Raw genomic sequence first — 21014 nt, 5'->3', positions numbered from 1 at the left:
CTCTCCACACTTCGGGAGTTCTGTGACCAGGAGTCTGCGTGGTGGAGATTTTAAGAACTTTAGGTGGTATCCTCTCCTTACAATCCCCAGAATAAATTGGCTGGAGGAGAGCGCTTCCCATTGTGGGAGGAAGGACCCCAATCTTCCCCCCACCTTGGCCGGACTGTCATTGGGTTTTACGGGCGTGTTCAGGAGCGCAAAATATCGCTGCCCCTACCCATTTACCCCCAGGGTTTCTGCTAAACCTCAGGCTTGGGAGTCCCCGGGTGCTTTTGAGTATGAAACCCCTTTTTTGCCTGGGCTGGGGGTTTGCGTTTTACTGGAAATGCCTTCTTTTTATCCGCAATGCGGTCTAATACAGCTTCTAGACCAAGACCGAAGAGTAAGTCCCCTGTCAGCGGGATGCCACATAATTTGACGGCATTGTCCCCCTGCCCCATTTTAGGCCATAAGGCAGTTCTGGCTAAATTGGCCAGGGCCGAGGATCTGGCGGACATACAGACGGACTCTGCTGAAGCGTCCGCTAAATAGGCCACCCCTTCCAGAAGCGTGGGGAAGGTGATTAATATAGTCTCTTTGAGGTTCCAGCCTCCACGTGTGCCTGTATCTGGTAAAGCCAGTATTCCAGGTTATGGACCACTACCGTCACTGCCATTGCTGGCTTCTGATTGCCCACGGATGATTCCCAAGATTTTTTCAGCAGGGAGTCCATTGTCTGACAGGGCCCCCATGTCCTCAAAGGCCAAGTCGGTGTGGCGGGACACTTCGGAAAAAGCTGCGTCCACATTTGGATTCTTATTCCACACAGGCACAGCATCTTCCGAAAAATGAAACCTCTTCTTCAGCGCCCTGGAGAAGAAAAGTTTATTTTCTTGATCAAGCCACTCTTTTTTGACTGCCTCTACCAAGACGTCATGGACAGGGAAAACTTTCCTGTTCTATTCGCCCATGCCCTACATCTGATCATGGAGCGTCAAAGGTTTTTTTATCTACCTGAATTCCCAGAGTGGTGTGCATCCCCCCTAGGAGGTCTTCTACCTCCTCTAGGGAGAGTTTGTACCTCAAGGTCCTGCTGGGCTCCCCATCCAGCCCCTCCTCCTCTGATTCTGCTTGGGAGTCTGAGGCTGCATTGCCCGGTTGTTCCCCCATCTCTTCCCTGGAGTCTCCAGGAGTCTCTTCCTCTCTGGCAGGGATGACCGGTAGTGCTGGTGTTGCATCCTGCTGCACTAGTGGAGGAGCTACAACCGACAAGGGGCCGGATGAGGAATGCGGTACCTGCAGCCCATCAAAAATTGTTTTAAAGGATTGAATAGTAGAGGAAAGTTCCTTCATGAGGCTACTAAGTTGCTCTCCTGCTATGAAGCCCATTCACTAACTAAAGCATCTATACATTGGTTGCACGTAATACTTTAGACCAACTGTCCCCTAAAGTAGTCCTGCAGGAGGGACATTTCTGCTTAGAGCTATGGTAGGACCCTGATTTCTCAGTGGCTTTACCCTGAAAGACACAATCACATAGGGGGTACCATTAACAACCACTGGGAACCTGACCCCTTCTGACAGCAACCCAAGAAACATCAGCAGGGAACACACCTAGGGACTCCCCAGGGCCCCCCTCCCAGGGTCTTGAGCCTCCCCCCCTCTGACCTTCCAGAGGGAATCCCCCCACATGTTAGGAGATATACAGTGGGGAAAAGGTAAGGGGGATTTCCTCCCCAAGTTTCCCTTACCTTCTGATGGCTGGAGCTGGTGTTGCTGTGGCCAGTCTTGGCCGGTTCCGCCTCCGACATGCCCGCAATGTGGTGCCTATGAGCTTATCTATAGCTATGAACAAGCGCCAGAACAAGGCGTGAAACGCGTTAGCTTTTTTTATCCTGTTTTTCCATATTTGATATGTGACTGCATTTGGATTTTATTGACTAATAAAGATGCCACTTCTCTGACGTGTGGACATCCAGGAACGTCTTTTAATTTTCTACTCTGCGCAGAGCCAGCACCTGAGTGTCTCATTAGGGTCATACGTTGGCGGTGTGTCTGAGAGGCTGGAGCGGTAATCCCTTTTCGTGCCTATGAGCTTGTTGCTGTCAGTACAGCGTCCTCGCTCGCTCCAGCCTTTGCCTGGCTTTCTTTCAGCGGCTGCAGCCTTGGACCAGAAGCCATGGATCGAGGGGAAGTGCCCCGCCCCACCGGAACTGATGTGTCACCCACCGCTCGGCCCCCTCCAGCTCCATCCCCTTACTCCACCACTGTGGACCTCCCAATGGGCCCACAGGCCCTCCGCCTGAGCCAAGGAGAAGATGTGGTGGCATTTACGTTCTGTGGTCAGGTAAGGCCACCCCGCCGCTGGTCCAGGAGACCCCTGTCTCCCTTACAGGACCACTGACTGCCTCAGCCTCCCCAGATATCCGGCCACGGTCCCTTGCAGTGTCTCCTGCCGGAAGTGTCTCCTGCAGGGGAAGCTAAAATTTTAAAGATGGCTGTCGCAGTATTTCCTATGGAAGGGAGGAGCCCTGAAAGTCCTGAAAGACGCTGGGGGGGGGGGGGGATAGACCTTTAAGCATTTGTGAAAAATTACACCACAACAATGACTCAGCCAACAAAAAGTAATGAATTCATTTTTTCTTTTCTACTGCCATCAATGGCCAACACAGTCACAGACGAAAAACAAGCTCTGGACTGCCGCACTCTTCAGAAGACCACTTTCTTTTATTGGAAAATCACATCACAGCTCAAAAAACACAGCGAACAAAGAAAAATTGCTGACGTTTCGCACTAGCTGTAGTGCTTATTCATATGAATAAGCACTACAGCTAGTGCGAAACGTCAGCAATTTTTCCTTGTTCGCTGTGTTTTTTGAGCTTCAGTGGTCTGAAGAGTACGGCAGTCCAGAGCTTGTTTTTCGCCTGTTGCTAGTGGTAATAGCCAGCACCTGTGGCTTCCCAGCTGAAGAGACAGTTTACAGCCTGCATGTGTGCTCCTGGAGCGGTGAGATCCCTTCTCCTTCAATGGTCCAACACGGTACAACACTTCATCCATGTCTTTGGTGATCTCTGATCTCCTTATCAACTGTTTCTTACATGATGAAGATCAGCCATGGAGTATATCTGAGGTGTATATCAGGGTGTGCTTCTTCCCCACATGAGAGCTGTGATGTCCAGCAACATTCATATAGAAGACATTTCCCGCACTCAAGGCACTAATACACCTCGAGGGTTGTGTGGGATCCCCGATGTACAGGAAGACAGGACTTCAGTGAGGAACAATTCCCTCACTCAGGACAGGAAAGTGGCTTCTCCCCCATGTGAGATCTCTGATGTTTGGAAAGAGAGGACTTCTTTAAAAAACATTTCCCACATTCATTACAGGAAAAAAGTTTCTCAGCTGTGTGCAATCTCTGATGATGATTAAGAGTGGACTTATCTGAAAAACATTTCCCGCACTCAGGACAGAAATATGGCTTTTCCCCTGTGTGAGCTCTCTGATGTCTGTAAAGATTGGCCAGTTTTGAAAAACATTTCCTGCACTCAGGACAGGAATATGGTTTTTCCCCCGTGTGAGACATTTGATGTCGGACAAGCCATGATTTTTGTACAAAACATTTCCCGCACTCAGAACAGGAGTATAACTTTTCCCCTGTGTGCAATCTCTTATGTGTGACAAGTTTTGATTTTTGTACAAAACATTTCCCACACTCAGGACAGGAAAATGGCTTTTCTCCCGTATGCAACCTCTGATGTGTGTAAAGACTGGATTTTTCTAAAAAGGATTTTCCGCACTCCGAACAGGAATACGGCTTCTCCCCCGTGTGAGTTCTCTGATGTCTGTAAAGACTGGACATATCTGAAAAACATTTCTCACACTCAGGACAGGAATACGGCTTCTCACCCGTGTGAATTCTTTTATGCACATTAAGACCGGATTTAAAAGTGAAATTCTTTCCGCACTCAGGACAGGAATACGGTTTTTCCCCCGTGTGAGATCTTTTATGCACATTAAGTTTGGATATAAAACGGAAACACTTCCCGCACTCAGTACAGGAAAACCTCTTCTCTGTTGGAAGGACGGCCCCGTCCCTCACAGTCTGAGGTTCCTCAGGATAAGAGGAATACGATGGTCCATCTACACTGTGTGGTGCCGGATGGACATTTGAGGTAGTCGGGTTTTCTCCTGGACTATACTGTGTGATGTCCTCATCTTCTACTTTACAGTCTGGAGACAAAGTGAGACAATCCTCTGAGGTTTTCCTCATCTCCCGTCCATCTACTAAAATAGAAATAAAAAGATTATTACTAGACATGAGCTGATTGGTTCCCCTAAACCAGGACTCCGCCCAGATCAGGCAGCTTTGTCTCTGAGGATCTTACAATTCCCCCCTCAAGGTAACTAGTAAATGGGTCCTCTGATCTCCTACCAGATCATTTCTTTATTCATGGACCTTAGTCAGAGAGTGAGGAAACAACGAGAACTGTCTTTTATAGGAGTGACAGTGATGAGGGGATTATAGGACGAGTGTCCCCTCCCCCTCTATCACTCATTGCCATCTTCCCAACACAAGAAGTCCTGCACTTCCTTATTTAGTCCATGATTTAGTCATGAATAACAGCGGGGCTGAGCCCCACCAGAGGTCAGAGAGTGAGGATGGGGGGAGAACAACCAAGATGAAGACTGGACTGATCCTGAAGACCCCCATCATTGGGTAATTGACTCCTCCCTCATTATCACCTTCTGTTTAAGGTTCCAAAGTTTGAGGATGTTATCACATTATTATCAACATGTAAAAGTCTGTGTAGCCCCCTCTAGTGTGCTAGATGTAAATAGCTTTCGTTGTTAGTGTAGGAAAAATTATTTTTGGCTCAGGGCCAAGCCTGGGAATCTGGGTCGGGGTTCAGTCGGGCCGGGCAGTCTCTCTGGCACTTCCTTCTGGTCTGGAAGCTGGTAGAAACTTCCAGAGCTGAAGAGTGGGAATAAGAAGGGGCTGCCTTGAATATTTATGAGGGCCTCAGCCAATCCTCAGTGGAAAGGGGCCAACAGGGGGCGGGTTTACCTCATAAATAGCCATGAGCCATGCCAGCAGGGCTGGTTGGGTGGAAGATGGAATGCTGAGGAAGTTGTTGGTGGCTCTTGAGGGTGCCCCCTAGTCTGGGTGGTGATCTCAGGTGTGGGGCTCAGGTGATAAAGGGACCATACCAAAACACATGGAGGAATCCTTGCTTGGAGGCAAAGGAGCAGAGAGTGAGGACAGCGGGGCAGGACAGCACTGGGAGATCTCTTGAGAGCCAGTATGGAGGACAAGTGAGTGATTACTCTGGAGGACTGGGAGTGTCAGTATGGAGGACTGGTGAGTGATCAGTCTAGAGGACTGGGGACTGATCAGTCTGGAGGACTGGGGACTGATCAGTCTGGAGGACTGGGGACTGATCAGTCTGGAGGACTGGGGACTGATCAGTCTGGAGGACTGGTGAGTGACCAGTCTGGGGGACTGCAAGTGACCAGTCTGGGGGACTGCAAGTGACCAGTCTGGGGGACTGAGTGGTGAGTGATCAGTCTGGGGGACTGAGTGGTAAGTGATCAGTCTGGGGGACTGGGGAGTGATTAGTCTGGAGGACTGGGGAGTGATCAGTCTGGGGGACTGGGGAGTGATCAGTCTGGGGGACTGGGGAGTGATCAGTCTGGGGGACTGGGGAGTGATCAGTCTGGAGGACTGGTGAGTGATCAGTCTGGAGGACTGGTGAGTGATCAGTCTGGGGGACTGCAAGTGATCAGTCTGGAGGATTGGTGAGTGATCAGTCTGGGGGAAAGTGTGGAGAAGTTAGCCTGGAGGGATAGTGAAAGGGAAAAGGGCAGCTGCAGCCAGGAGGGCTGGCAGGACATAAAGAGGCGGTACTGGGATCAGTGACCACAGGGAGGAAGTTCTGGAAAAGTGTAAGCTGTGTCACTCCACAGTTCTACAAGTATAGGGGCTGCGAGTCTCTGCCTGTGATGGGCCTTTGCTACAAAATATTAGAGTGACACAGCTGGGAACTCAGCAAGTGTGTGCTGGAGGAAGAAGTTGGAGCTGTATATAGACTGTATATAGGAGAAATGTCCCTGAAGAAGTCAAGTGGGTATCCCATAATTTCCCATCCCCATCCAAGTTATTAACCCTCAATAAACCACAAAAACAAAGCTGTGGACTGTTCTGTCTCTGGAGAGCTGTGACAATTGGGTGTGCCTGGTTGTGCAGGGTGGGGGATCCCAGTTGTTGTGAAGAATCACCAACAAGTGGGACACAATTTTGAAGTGGAATGAAATCTATTGGATAATTTAAACTTTTTTAGCAAATAAAAAAACTGAAAAGTGGTGCGTGCAAAATTATTCGGCCCCTTTACTTTCAGTGCAGCAAACTCACTCCAGAAGTTCAGCGAGGATCTCTGAATGATCCAATGTTGTCCTAAATGACTGATGGTGATAAATAGAATCCACCTGTGTGTAATCAAGTCTCTGTATAAATGCACCTGCTCTGTGATAGTCTCAGGGTTCTGTTGAAAGCGCAGAGAGCATCATGAAGACCAAGGAACACACCAGGCAGGTCCGCAATACTGTTGTGGAGAAGTTTAAAGCCGGATTTGGATACAAAAATATTTCCCAAGCTTTAAACATCCCAAGGAGCACTGTGCAAGCGATCATTTTGAAATGGAAGGAGTATCAGACCACTGCAAATCTATCAAGACCTGGCCGTCCCTCTAAACTTTCAGCTCAGACAAGGAGAAGACTGATCAGAGATGCAGCCAAGAGGCCCATGATCACTCTGGATGAACTGCAGAGAACTACAGCTGAGGTGGAAGAGTCTGTCCATAGGACAACAATCAGTCGTACACTGCACAAATCTGGCCTTTATGGAAGAGTGGCAAGAAGAAAGCCATTTCTCACAGATATCCATAAAAAGTCTTGTCTAAAGTTTGTCACAAGCCACCTGGGAGACACACCAAACATGTGGAAGAAGGTGCTCTGGTCAGATGAAACCAAAATCAAACTTTTTGCCCACAATGCAAAACGATATGTTTGGCGTAAAAGCAACACAGCTCATCACCCTCAACACACCATCCCCACTGTCAAACATGGTGGTGGCAGCATCATGGTTTGGGCCTGCTTTTCTTCAGCAGGGACAGGAAAGATGGTTACAATTGATGGGAAGATGGATGCAGCCAAATACAGGACCATTCTGGATGAAAACCTGTTGGAGTCTGCAAAAGACCTGAAACTGGGACGGAGATTTATCTTCCAACAAGACAATGATCCCAAACATACAGCAAAATCTACAAAGGAATGGTTCACAAATAAAACGTATCCAGGTGTTAGAATGGCCAAGTCAAAGTCCAGAGCTGAATCCAATCGAGAATCTGTGGAAAGAGCTGAAAACTGCTGTTCACAAACGCTCTCCATCCAACCTCACTGAGCTCGAGCTGTTTTGCAAGGAAGAATGGGCAAGAATTTCAGTCTCTTGATGTGCAAAACTGATAAGAGACATACCCCAAGCGACTTGCAGCTGTAATCGCAGCAAAATGTGGTTCTACAAAGTATTAACGCAAGGAGGCCGAATAATTTTGCACGCCCCACTTTTAATTTTTTTATTAGTTAAAAAAGTTTCAAAAATCCAATAGATTTCGTTCCACTTCACAAAAAAGGTTGAAAAGTTCAAGGGGGCCGAATACTTTCGCAAGGCACTGTATACAATATATATATATATATATATATATATATATATAGCAGCGGGTAGAGAGCAGAAGTCAGGACTATGTAATGTACAACTTATTGTAGAAGATAAACAAGATAGGACTATATAGTATCAGGACTATGTAAAGTACAGGATAGAGTATATAGTTTAGGGGTCAGGAGTATGTAATGTACAGCAGAGTATATAGTGCAGGGGGTCAGGAGTAGGCAATGTACAGCAGAGTATATAGTGCAGGGGGTTGGGAGTATGTCAGGAGTACGTAGTGTATAACACAGAGTATATAGCGAAAGGGTAGGGAGTATTTCAGGAGTATATAGTGCAGGGGTCGTAAATGTATACTGTACAACATAGAGTATATAGTGCAGGGGTCAGGATTATGTAATGTACAATATAGAGTATATAGTTCAGGGGTCGGGAGTATGTCAGGAGTACATAATGTATAGCACAGAGTATATAGTGAAGGGGTAGGGAGTATGTCAGGAGTATGTAATGTATAGCACAGAGTATATAGTGAAGGGGTAGGGAGTATGTCAGGAGTATGTAATGTATAGCACAGAGTATATAGTGAAGGGGTAGGGAGTATGTCAGGAGTATGTAATGTATAGCACAGAGTATATAGTGCCAGGGTCTGGAGTATGTAATGATGTACAACAAAGAGTATATAGTGCAGGGTCAGGAGTGTACAGGTACTGTACAACAATATAAAATAATACATTGTGGATTGGTCTTGACAATGTAATGAGCAATATAAATGATATAGTGTAATGACAATATATATATATATATATATATATATATATATATATACATACTGTATATCCTTTTACACCTCCTTACAGAACTCCTGCCAGGAAAGGAAGTCAACCTTTACCATCTTATCATCTCACTGGTTAAATACATATTTGCCTGATACCAAGTGGAATGAAGAAGAGCAGTCCTTCACCCCTTGGTAGGAACTCGTTCTTCAAGGAGGTCTGACTGCATAGTTTGTGCATCTACTAACATCTAAGTTGTGATTTTTGCAAAAAACATTTCCCGCACTCAGGACAGGAATATGTTTACGCCCATCCACATCCTGACATATTGGTAAAGACGAAACATGTTGGGGTGTGCATGGGCGTAAACAGGGAGAGAGTTTACATATTCTCTGTACATACAGCGGTCATGTGAATTATGTCATATGTGATATGCTGAGTTTCAAGAATGTGTCTGGTGACCCTCATTTTATATGGAGTAAAATACAGGCTTTTGGATTTTATTACACTATTGGAAGTGTTCTTTCCCTTACATGTCATGAGCCTATTATCACACTAAAAGCGGAGTTCAGAAGGACAGGGGTTTATTGAGGAGAAGCAACATTGATCTGGATGCTGTTCTAAAGGGCTTTGGCCTATCCGAAATATGGGTAAAGGTAACCCTTACAGACTCCACATCACCATAATAAAATGGTCTCTTTAAGCGTAGGGAAACTTTGCAGCTGTCCCCAAAACCTTAGGCTCCTCAAAGCTGCTCACAAGCTCAGTATGGATAGAGTAACTATGCCGCTCATAAGAGAAGAACAGAGAGTGCCTCCATAGTGTAATCGTTCCAAATGATTTTAATAAAAATAAATAAAATTGCACTTACAGACACAAACTTCAAATTAGCATGTAGTATCAAGGGTAAAAATCCACTAATTTCCAGCTGTAGTCCTGTAGCCCAACAATCTTGAGTGCAGCGTGATGACGTCAGCGTCACTGGCCCCACCCTACGCGTTTCGTCATGAAGGGACATCGTCTGGGGATTGGCCAATTTATTTTTTATTAAAATCATTTGGAACGATTACACTATGGAGGCACTCTCTGTTCTTCACCTTATGAGCGGCATAGTTACTATATCCATACTGAGCTTGTGAGCAGCTTTGAGGAGCCTAAGGTTTTGGGGACACCTGCAAAGTTTCCCTTCGCTTAAAGAGACCATTTTATTATGGTCATGTGGAGTCGGTAAGGGTTACCTTTACTCACCTTTGGTGTATCACATCTTTTCTGGATTGAGTCACCGGCTGGGATTAAGGAGTTTGTTTCACATCTATCTGAGACTGGATTGTTTTCAAACACCTTTTGCATGGACGGTAATTTTTTTTAGCACTATTGCTGAACATTGTTCTATATAATGACTATTTAATCTATTATTTGCTTATTAATTCTATTAGAGCAAGTCATTTTTTCACTTAATTCATTTTCGGTGGTTGCCTGCTTTAGTTTTACCTAATAAGGTTCTTTTCACCACTACTGAGATATTGTATATATTTATTTATTTATTCATGAATTTTTCATCACATTATATGATTCATTCTTGTCACTTTACAGGTATTTATATTGGTAATTTAATTAATTAATTTAAATAATCTAATGGTTATTTATTTGGTTTAATACTTATTAGTGCTGCACTCTCTTTGCACTTTAGTATTTTGAGTTGTTGTATCGGGACTCTAGTGCCAGCCGCTTTTTCTCAACACAGTTTATGATTAATTATACTTAGCGCAGCGTGAATCCTTGTTGGGGTTCCTCTTTAACCTATCTGAAATATGAGAGGCAATAAGATCTGGTGAGTTACACTGATTTGGGGTGATTGGTGGTAGTCACTGGAGGCACCATTGGTGATATATGTTTAAAGTGGAAAGACAAAGGAGCAAACTTTGTGTTTATAAAATAACTTCAGCGTTTCTTAGGATTGAATACACTGGATTTTTATTCTTGGTTTAACCACTGTCTGTCCGGGCTATAGATAAAAGCCGGCTACATCGCGGACTTACTTTGCCTCGGGGAGTACAAGGACATGCAAGTCCGAGGGACCGGCTTTCTATGAATCTCCCCAATCATTCATATCCCATGCTCCTCAATTTATTTGAATATGGATGTGGGCTGGATTTTAGGCTTCAAGGAGGCGAGAAAAGCATGTCTACATGGAAGGGATCATTGGCATCCAGGTGTCAGCTCTATCCTAGAAACTGACTCTGTCCTTTTAACCAGTTCCCGACCGGCGCACGCCGATGTACGTCGACAGAATGGCACGGGCAGGCATATTGGCATACAGGTACGTCCAGTTTTAAATGCCGCCCTGCCATGCCGGTCGGGACCCCAGTAAGTCCGGTCGCGGGTCTCGCAGACTCGATCGCCGTGGGGATACCCGCGATCGTCTCACGGGGAGGCTGAACGGGGAGATGCCGATGTAAACAGAATCTCCCCGGTCTGCCTAGCAACAAGTGACACTGATCTCTGCTCCCTGTGATTGGAGCAGAGATCAGCGTTCACTAAAACAAAGCCCAGCCCCCCACAGTTAGTAACACGCCCCTAGGAACACTTAACCCCTCCACTGCCACCCACTGGTTAACCCCTTCACTGCCAGTGTCATTTACACAGGAATCACTGCATTTATATAGCACTGATTGCTGTATAAATGACAATGGTCCCAAAAATGTCTCAAAAATGTCCGATGTGTCCGCCATAATGTCACAGTCACAATAAAAATCGCTGATCGCCGCCATTACTAGTAGAAAAAAAAAAAAATTTATAAAAATGCAATAAAACTATCCCCTATTTTGTAAACGCTATAACTTTTGCGCAAAACCAATCAATAATCGCTTATTGAGATTTTTTTTACCAAAAATATGTAGAAGAATACGTATCGGCCTAAACTGAGGGAAAAAAATGTTTTTTTTATATATTTTTGGGGGATATTTATTATAACAAAAAGTAAAAAAATAATGCGTTTTGTTCAAAATTGTCGCTCTATTTTTGTTTATAGCGCAAAAAATAAAAAACGCAGAGGTGATCAAATACCACCAAAAGAAAGCTCTATTTGTGGGGAAAGAAAGTATGTAAATTTTGTTTGGGAGCCATTTCGCACGACCGCACAATTGTCAGTTAAAGCCACGCAGTGCCGAATCGCAAAAAGTGCTCTGTTCTTAAGCCAGCAAAATGGTCCGGTCTGAAAGTGATGCTTAATAAAAATATATGTCTATAATGCCGCGTACGCACGATTGGAAATTCGGCCAGCAAAAGAACGATGAGAGCTTTTCATCTGAAAATGCGACCGTGTGTATGCTCCATCGGACTTTTGCTGGCGGAATTTCGGCCAGCAAATGATTTTTCCGACTTAAAAAGTTTCTAACGGAAATTCCGATCGTCTGTGGCAATTTCGCAGCGCATGCTCGGAAAAAATTCAACGCATACTCGGAAGCGTTGAACTTAATTTTCGCGGCTCGTCGTAGTGTTGTACGTCACCGCGTTCTTGACGGTCAGAATTTGGTGTGACCATGTGTAGGCAACAGAAGCTTGAGCGGAATTCCGTCGGAAAAACCATCCAAGGCTTTTCCGACAAGAATTCCGATCGTGTGTATGTGGCATTACTGATTAATACTACAGAATTAAACAATATCTACAATTACATTCTTTTACAGATCACATCTCAGCTACTAGCAAAATTGCCCGACTGTTACATTTATGTTACATCCACATTTATGTTACAGGTACAGACAGAGGAATGTATTTAGTGTTAATGACCCACCTGTGCTGATCTCTGTAGGAGTGTCCTCCTCTATCAATGTCCCCGTTATTCCATCCTCCTCCATAGACTGCTCATCATCCCTCACATACCTCTCCTCTTCTTCTGCTTTACCCTCAACTTTAGAATCTCTCAGGTTTCCACTCTGAATATAGAATAAAAATGATATCAATAATAACAATGCAGACAATGTACAGATCCTAATGACACTATCAGTGATTGTTCCCCATCTACCTGATGATGGTGGGGGATGGTGTGATCTTCCTGTGTGGAATCCCGGGAATACAGAGGACGGGGACATCTCTCTGGTGGGTTCCCATTACTGGATCCATCTGTAGGAAACATACACACTGACTGAATACATTGTTTCTATGTGTTTATCAGATGATGGGGGATCTAGGTGGAGCCTCCGTACTGCTCTCTCCTTTATAATAAAGTCTCCTCTTACCCGGTGATGTGAGGGGCGGCTGATTGTCCATCATGACGTCCTTGTAGAGATCCTTGTGTCCTTCTAAATACTCCCACTCCTCCATGGAGAAATAGACAGTGACATCCTGACACCTTATAGGAACCTGACACACACAATGATACAGTCACCATCCAGACACATCCCTTGTCTGTTACTGGATAATGTCCCAGAATTCCCAGAATCCTCCTCACCTCTCCTGTCAGCAGCTCCATCATCTTCTTGGTGACTTCTAGAATCTTCTTCATGTTGTGTCTCTCAGGTTTTAGGGAGTCACATGGAGGCACTGTGATGGTCATATGATCACCTGACTTCAGAAGAGGAAATCTCTGTATTGGAAAACCACCAATAGGAATATCATTTTAGGATCCCATAATCCTCCTCACCTCTCCGGTCAGGTCTGTGTTTTATTAATAGAATAAGAGTGATGTCATGTGACCTCCCAGAATCCTCCTCACCTCTCTGGTCAGGTCTGTGTTTTATTAATAGGATAAGAGTGATGTCATGTGACCTCCCAGAATCCTCCTCACCTCTCCGGCCAGCAGGTAGATGATCTCCAGGGTGAGGTTTAGTATCTTCTCAGTCATTTGACTCCGGTCCTCCTTCATCCTCATTCGTAGCGTCATTTGATCTATACAGGTCTCCTTGCAGACGGATAACTTTGGTAGATAAAAGTAAGAATTATTTGGATGGTATTGGCCACACAATAATAGAATGTGGATATGAGGGGGGTGATAGGAGGGTTGCTGTACATTTAAAGCGGAGGTCCACCCTAAAGTGGACCTTCCGCTCATTGGAATCCTCCCCCCCTCCGGCGCCACAATTGGTACCTTTCAGGGGGGAGGGGGGTGCAGGTACCTGTACAGTACAGGTATCTGCACCCACTTCCGGCATAGCTATCTGCGGAAAGGGCATAGATTACGCCCCTTTCCGAAAGTCCCCCGCTGCCTGCTGGGAAACACACGGATCCCAGAGGCAGCGGGACCATCCTTATTGCGCAGCGCGACTCGCGCATGCGCAGTAGGGAACCGGGAATTTAAGCCGAAAGGCTCCACTTCCTGATTCCCATACCCAAGATGGCGGAGGCAGCACCCGAGAGACGATCGAGAGATCGGCTTCGGGTGCCGACATCGCGGGCGCGCTGGGCTGGTAAGTGTCCTTATTTTAAAAGTCAGCAGCTGCAGTATTTGTAGCTGCTGGCTTTTAAAAAAAAAATGGCGGAACTCCCGCTTTAAGAACTTCTGTCCTCATTGGAACACATTTCATCTGAACTGTTTAGTATTTGCTACGTTTTTGAGAACCTGGGACTCTCTTGGCCTACTGGATCAGAAATTCTCTTTTCTCTGTTGGGTTTAAATTTTGGCTAGAGTCGGTGGCTAATCAGGATAATTGCCAGGACTTGGTCTGTGAGGCTCCAATCTTCGGGAGCCTGCTGACTGACAGGAGTGATGTCACTGTCAGTCTCTGCAGTATGAGAAGGAATTGGATTGGTTGAGGTAAGGATGGGGCTGGTGAAGTAGAGAGCTGTGGGGGTGGAATCTGTTCTCTTCCCTCTAATAGCAGCCCAGTGTGGGTAGGAGGTGGACAGCGGGGAGGGGTATGGTTACCAAGTATGATGCAATATCCAGGATGTTGTACAGAGTGACAATGGTTTATGGTGTTCTGAATTCCAGCACTGGGCACTGCCAAAGCCTCTGTCATATTAAAGTATTGGACTGCCTCCCCCAGATGCACAGCATTGATCCCTGGCCACCCGTTACATGATGCTCTGCAAACAGACCTTCTCTAGGAATGAGTGCCCACCAAGGGGTGAAGAACTATCCTTATTCATTCCACTTGGTATCTTGGAAAAAAATATTTGACCAGTGAGATGGTGAAGGTTGCCTTCCATTCCTGACAGTTCTGTAAGGAGGTCTAAAAGCAAGTTCAGGTGGGAAAATCACCATAGACTAAGAGCCCCCTCCCTCCCTTAGCCCTACAGCTTCCTCTTCCCTCATCGCCCTACTGCCCACCACCCCTGTCAAGGGCACAGAGTGCTTCAGCTACACTACCATCATAGGGGCCCCAAAAACCTTTAACCTCAATACCCCTTCAGAGTCCACTCAGCTCCTCTTCTTTCCTCAGAACCCTCAGTATTTTCCTCCCTCTGACACCAATAATGGAACATATTCTTTATGGTAAGCTGTGGAATGTTTTCTTCTTACTAACCAGCAATGTAAAGGGCTCTATGCTCCATACTTCTGACCCCTGCACTCCATCATTGTGTTGGCTGCATATTGTAATGATTGCCCATTTGATGCCTATGTAGTGTAATAATTGCCCTTTGTAGACCATGTATGGTCAGGATGGTCATTGTCTTGTCTATTTATTGTCGGTGCTGTTTGTTTAGAGGACCATATTACTAGAATTTAAGTTCCAAACAAAGAGAATGTTCTGGCCCGTAGGTGCGGAAATGTTCTGCCCCTGAAGGGGTTAATCTAGGTTTCCACACTATATATGTGTGTATCATCATCTGCTGGAGATAAAAGACATCACATTGACTATGGAGGAAGAGGACGGACATGACGGGGAGGTAACTGGGTGTAAATAGAAAACAAGATCTTATTACCTCCTCTGCTGCCAGTCCCAGCAATGTCCCTCTCTACTTCCCCCCGACTCACCTCTCACCTGGAACCTCCTATTTATTCCTGACATCACTTCCTGACTGTTTTCCATAGAGATGTTCTGATTTGGTAGAAGTGAGATCACTACCTTGTGGAGCTCAGAGGAACTGCAGCCACGAGAAACATCTCATAGTGTAAACAAGGCCTTGTGCTGTGTGTGTATGTACTGTATATCCTTACAGATGGGGTCATCTCCACTCCCACCAAGAGGGATAGAATTATATGACTGCCTAGTCCAGCCTTTCTCTGACAGTGTTCCTACAAAGGTTTCTAGAGGTTCCTTGGGTAATGAACAGTTTTTGTCTCTCAGTAAAGGCTGGTATCAGTGATCTGTAAGGGGGGAATCTTCCCCCTGATGGCAATTTATGAATGTCCTTCTTCCAATAACTACTGCTATATGGGGGTTCTTCTCCCCAGACATGTGCACGCTTCAAATATTTGTTTCATTTTGGATGCATTCGTAAATAGCTACAGATTACACCCCCCACAATTTAGACCCAGTTATCCTAGAAGTCCAAACTCAAGTCATGGGGTAATCTGCCATTGTCCCTGTGGGGCAGAGTCAACCTTTTAAAAATGAAAATCATCCCTAAACTCACTTACCTTTTTCAACATTCTCCGCAATGAATACCTAAATCCTTTTTTAAGAAACGTAATCAATTATTTTCCTCATTCCTGTGGTGCCCCTCACCACCCATATACACTTTTATGAGGCCAAGAACGCAGGGCGGTATGGCATTCCCTGACTGCTACAAATATTTTCTAGCCACGCAATTGGTAACTGGTGCCTGGTGGCTTGACCCAGATGAAACAAACTCCTCTACGGCACTGGAGGCAGCAGTGGTGGGATCATTGGAGGCGCTTCAATTCCTGCACTACAGGGGACCTCGTGCCCCATATCCTCGAACTTAGGGTTGCCACCCGCCCGGGATTCACCCGGACAGTACAGGTTTTGAATCCTGTGTCCGGGGATCAGTCCATCTTAGCCCCGGACACAGTGCTGAGGAGTCTCCTATTATTACTGTGTATTGGGGTTTCCCGTGCAGGTGTCTCCCTCCCTGCCTTCACTGCCCGGTGTTCTGGTCGAGTCTCCTGCACTGTGTCACTAAGGCTCCATGCACACTGAAGCTCAAAAAAGCTATTTCTGGACGCCAGATTGCTGGCAGAAAACGCTGGTTGAAAAACCTGCTTTTAACAGCGTTTTATACTAGCGTTAATGAGCGTTTATGAGCGTTTTACAGCGTTAGCGTTAATGGGCGTTTTTTATAAAAATACACAGAGGACACTCCAAAAATCCCACAATGCATTGAAAAATAGAATGCCGAAAACTAATGAACGAGCGTTAATGAGCGTTAATGAGCGTTTGTCGTTTTTTGCCGCTGAAAAACTGCACTTTGAACGCGAATTTCTGGCGTTCAGAAAAAAGCCCATAAACTCCACTGCTCATTAAAGCTGAAAAACGTCCATGTGTGCATGGACACATAGGCTAACATAGAGTGGAGTTTATGGGCTTTTACAAAAAACGCCCAAACGCCAATAAACTGCAGTTTATCAGCTTCAGTGTGCATGGAGCCTTAAGTTGTGACACATTGCAGGGCGGCTGTGAGGGGAGAGAGACTCGCCAGTAGCCAGTGCCTACTGCATGCAGATACACAGCCTCGGCTCTTCCCCTCTGCAAGCCGATCATGTGACCTTTCCAAAAAGCAAGAGGAACAGACACAGAGCCTGCTGAGCGAGCTAAGGGGACACAAACAGACTGCTGGGTAAGTGCAGAGCTGAGGGTCTTTACTTCCCTGCAGTTCAGTCCACAAGCTCTCCAGTGTGGGACTGTCATGCTTGTCTTTCCAGGGACATGGCTGCTGATTAAAGATTGCAGTCTAGTTCTCCCTGCCAGGGCAGCTGTTAGAAATCATGGGGCCCTGTACAGCCTACCTGACGGGGCCCCCTTCAACCACCCTCGACCCCATCCCTGATCCCGGCTTGAAACAAAATGCAGGTTTGTTGCCATTTACATATGCGTGTGGAGCCAATGCATACTTTTGCAATTAATAAGCACGAAGGGGGGGGCAGTTTAAAATTATTTAAAATTGTATTTTAGTACAAATAAAAAAAAAAAAATCTTACACTGCATCTTTACATTACTTGTGATAGCATGGGCCATGACAGGTCCTCTTTATGGAGAGATATGAGGTCTTTTAGACCCCATATCTGTCCTCTGGCCTCCAAAGCATCTGATCAAACTAAGATCAGTTTGATTAGATGCTTGTTCAAGCCAGTGATGGCTTCTTTACATAACCGGCAGTGACAACATCCTTGTCACTTCCGGTTTCTGACATCACACAGTGGGAAGAACAATATCCATCCCTCTCACTGTGTCCCTGGAACCGGATGCTACTGGTCACATCTTAACCGCTTCCCACCCGCCCTATGGCCGAATGACGGCCTTAGAGCGGGCGGTTTCCTTCGCCTGGCCGTCCCTGGACGGCCTGGTGTTTACTTCCGCAATGCGCGCCGCCGGGGGCGCGCATCGCGGAAGTATTGTATTTGCCGTGTCTCCCGGAGACAGGCGAATACAGATCGCCGTGAACGGCCAATCAAAGCGGCCGTTCACAGCGCGATCGCACCTGCCAATGGGAGATGATCTCATATGTAAACAGTGAATTGTGGGAAAAAGATGACAACATCAAAAACCTCACCATGCATCTTAGTAAATACCTTGGAATGTCTATTTTCCAAAAAGGGGTCATTTGGGGGGTATTTGTACTTTCCTGACTTGTTCGGGTCACAAGAAGTGAGATAGGTCACCAGTACATCAGATGTGATCAATTTTGTGCGATTCGCACCACAGCTTGTAGACTCGCTAACTTTCACAAAGACCAAATAATATCCACTAATTTGGGTTATTTTTACCAAAGATATGTAGCAGTATAAATTGTGGCCAAAATTTATGAAAAAAAAATTATAATTTGCAAAATTTTATCACAGAAACAAAGAAATATGCGTTTTTTTTCCAAATTTTCGGTCTTTTTTCATTTATAGCGCAAAAAATAAAAACTCCAGAGGTGATCAAATACCACCAAAAGAAAGCTCTATTTGTGGGAAAAAAAGGACACAAAATTCATTTGGGTACAGTGTTGCATGACTGAGTAATTGTCATTCAAAGTGTGAGAGCACCAAAAGCTGAAAATTGGTCTGGGCAGGAAGGGTGTTTAAGTGCCCAGTAAGCAAGTGGTTAAAAGCAGTAAAGGTGGTGATGGGACCCCCTTCCACTGCCTGTAAAAGTAATCCAGTGTCTTCTTAGCCATTAGGATTACTTTACTTTGTGCAGAATTGCTGGGACTAAAAAAATGATATCTTGATCATTGCTGTAGTGATGATCAAGATATCATCCGTCTATCCCAGCGATTTACTGGTACCTTGCTGGATGGGAAGCAGTTAAAGGGGATTGGTTTGGGGAGCCGTAAAAATGTAGCTCTGCTGCATGTTTACTGCTCCCCCAAATGAAGTGTAAGGGTCGGTTCACACTAGGACAACTTTTAGCGTCCCGTTCTGTACAATGGAACCGTTCTATTTGGAGTGACACAAGTCGCTCCGACTTAGAAAAAGGTTCCTGAACGACTTTGGGGGCGACTTGCATTGACTTCTATACAGAAGTCATTTTGCAAGTCGCTGCAGCGGTCGCGTCTGGGTCGCCTGAGGCAGTAGCGCTGTAAGTTGCACTGCCTCAGTGTGAAACGACCCTCAAGTAGCATCTCGTTGTTTCTTATGATCATCAGCATTACAATTATCACAGGTAACACAATAAGCAGGTGCTCTGTCATGGCTCTATCATTGCTCTAGGTCACATTGCTTTTGGGTGCTCACTGAGTTAACTTATGGCTGTACTGTATGTAACAGACTGTAACAAAGCACAGCCATAATACAGTGAGCACCCAAAAGCAATGTGACCTAGAGCCATGACAGAGCCATGACAGAGCACCTGCTTATTGTGCTACCTGTTGTAATTGTAATGCTGATAACCTACTGAGCTGTGAGATACATGATAGGACACAGTGAGTATTCTAACCTCTATTCCCCACTCACTGTGTCCAGTGCAGCCAACGCTGTCCTCCTCCTCTCCCCTGTCAGCCGATCAACTTCTATATAACTCATGAGGAATGCAGCCGGGAGACGAACGGAGAATCACTGTATCACTCCGCCAGCCGGGACTAATAAAATAGTGGGGCGGCATGATGTACATGTGCCCGAAAATAAAGAAATAGTCCCTCTGCTGCGCCTGCACTCCCCTCCTGGAAAATTATTTAACCCCCCCTATGAAAGCAAGTAGGAGCGGGAGGGGACTTTAGGAAACTTTTTTTTTTTTTTTTAAATGCAGTAACAAACTGTAAGATGCCCGGGCCCCACTGTGTAGCTGATGGGGGCGGGCCCCGTACAATGGGGCTGGTTGTACTGCCCTATCAGCGGCCCTGCTCCCTGCAGTACCATCCTGGCATCATTACTTCATTGTGCAGTGCTTACTCAGTAGCCTTTAATATCTTTTCTTCTCTAGTTATGGGGTGCCTGTGGATTGCTTTGATTTTTTTGTTGATTTTTTAGTAATTAAAAGTCCACTGCCCACTGACAATGCACTCTGCCCACTGACACCATCTACTGCCCACTGACACCGCACTCTGCCCACTGACACCATCTACTGCCCACTGACACCGCACTCTACCCACTGACACTGCACTTTGCCCACTGACACCATCTACTGCCCACTGACACCATCTACTGCCCACTGACACCATCTACTGCCCATTGACACCGCACTCTGCCCATTGACACCATCTACTGCCCACTGACACCATCTACTGCCCACTGACACCGCACTCTGCCCACTGACACCATCTACTGCCCACTGACACCATCTACTGCCCACTGACACTCTCTGCCCCACTGACACCTCACTCTGCCCACTGACACCTCACACTGCCCACTGACACCTCACTCTGCCTCACTGACACCTAACTCTGCCCCACTGACACCTCACTCTGCCCCACTGACTCCTCACTCTGCCCACTGACACCATCTACTACCCACTGACACCGCACTTTGCCCACTGACACCATCTACTGCCCACTGACACCGCACTCTGCCCACTGACACCGCACTCTGCCCACTGACACCGCATTCTGCCCACTGACACCTCACTCTGCCCACTGACACCTCACTCTGCCCACTGACACCATCTACTGCCCCACTGACAACACATTCTGCCCCACTGACAACACACTCTGCCCCACTGACAACACACTCTGCCCCACTGACAATGCACTCTGCCCACTGACACGGCACTCTGCCTACTGACAATGCACTCTGCCCACTGACACCATCTACTGCCCACTGACACCGCACTCTGCCCACTGACACCGCACTCTGCCCACTGGCACCGCACTCTGCCCCACTGACACCGCACTCTGCCCACTGATAATGCACTCTGCCCACTGACACCATCTACTGCCCTACTGATAGTGTCCACTTTTAAGGTATATTTTAACTGTGACATTTCTTTTAATAATCTAATCATATTTTATGGTCACTCAAATGCTTTTGTTTTATTTAACCATGTCCCTTTAAGTCTACCCCC

General features: G+C 46.1%; 1 protein-coding gene across 1 annotated transcript; it reads right to left on the bottom strand.

The window, feature by feature from the left end:
* Positions 1 to 2848: 2848 nt before the first annotated feature.
* On the bottom strand, positions 2849 to 13525 carry LOC143989460 (uncharacterized). The gene is made up of 6 exons (XM_077489592.1): positions 13256 to 13525; positions 12920 to 13054; positions 12708 to 12831; positions 12494 to 12591; positions 12263 to 12404; positions 2849 to 4263 (listed from the first exon to the last, which is right to left on the bottom strand). The coding sequence occupies exons 1-6, from the start codon at positions 13517 to 13519 to the stop codon at positions 3269 to 3271; spliced, it is 1758 nt and encodes a 585-aa protein (XP_077345718.1). The 5' UTR covers positions 13520 to 13525; the 3' UTR covers positions 2849 to 3268.
* Between the last annotated feature and the right edge of the window lie 7489 nt (positions 13526 to 21014).

The sequence above is a fragment of the Lithobates pipiens genome, unplaced genomic scaffold (genome assembly GCF_037356315.1).
Source record: "Lithobates pipiens isolate NorthernLeopardFrog02 unplaced genomic scaffold, aLitPip1_a1.2 Scaffold_18, whole genome shotgun sequence".
Taxonomy (NCBI): Eukaryota; Metazoa; Chordata; class Amphibia; order Anura; family Ranidae; genus Lithobates; species Lithobates pipiens.
Note: the sequence above shows the minus strand (reverse complement) of the source record. Positions and strands in the feature narration are given on the sequence as shown.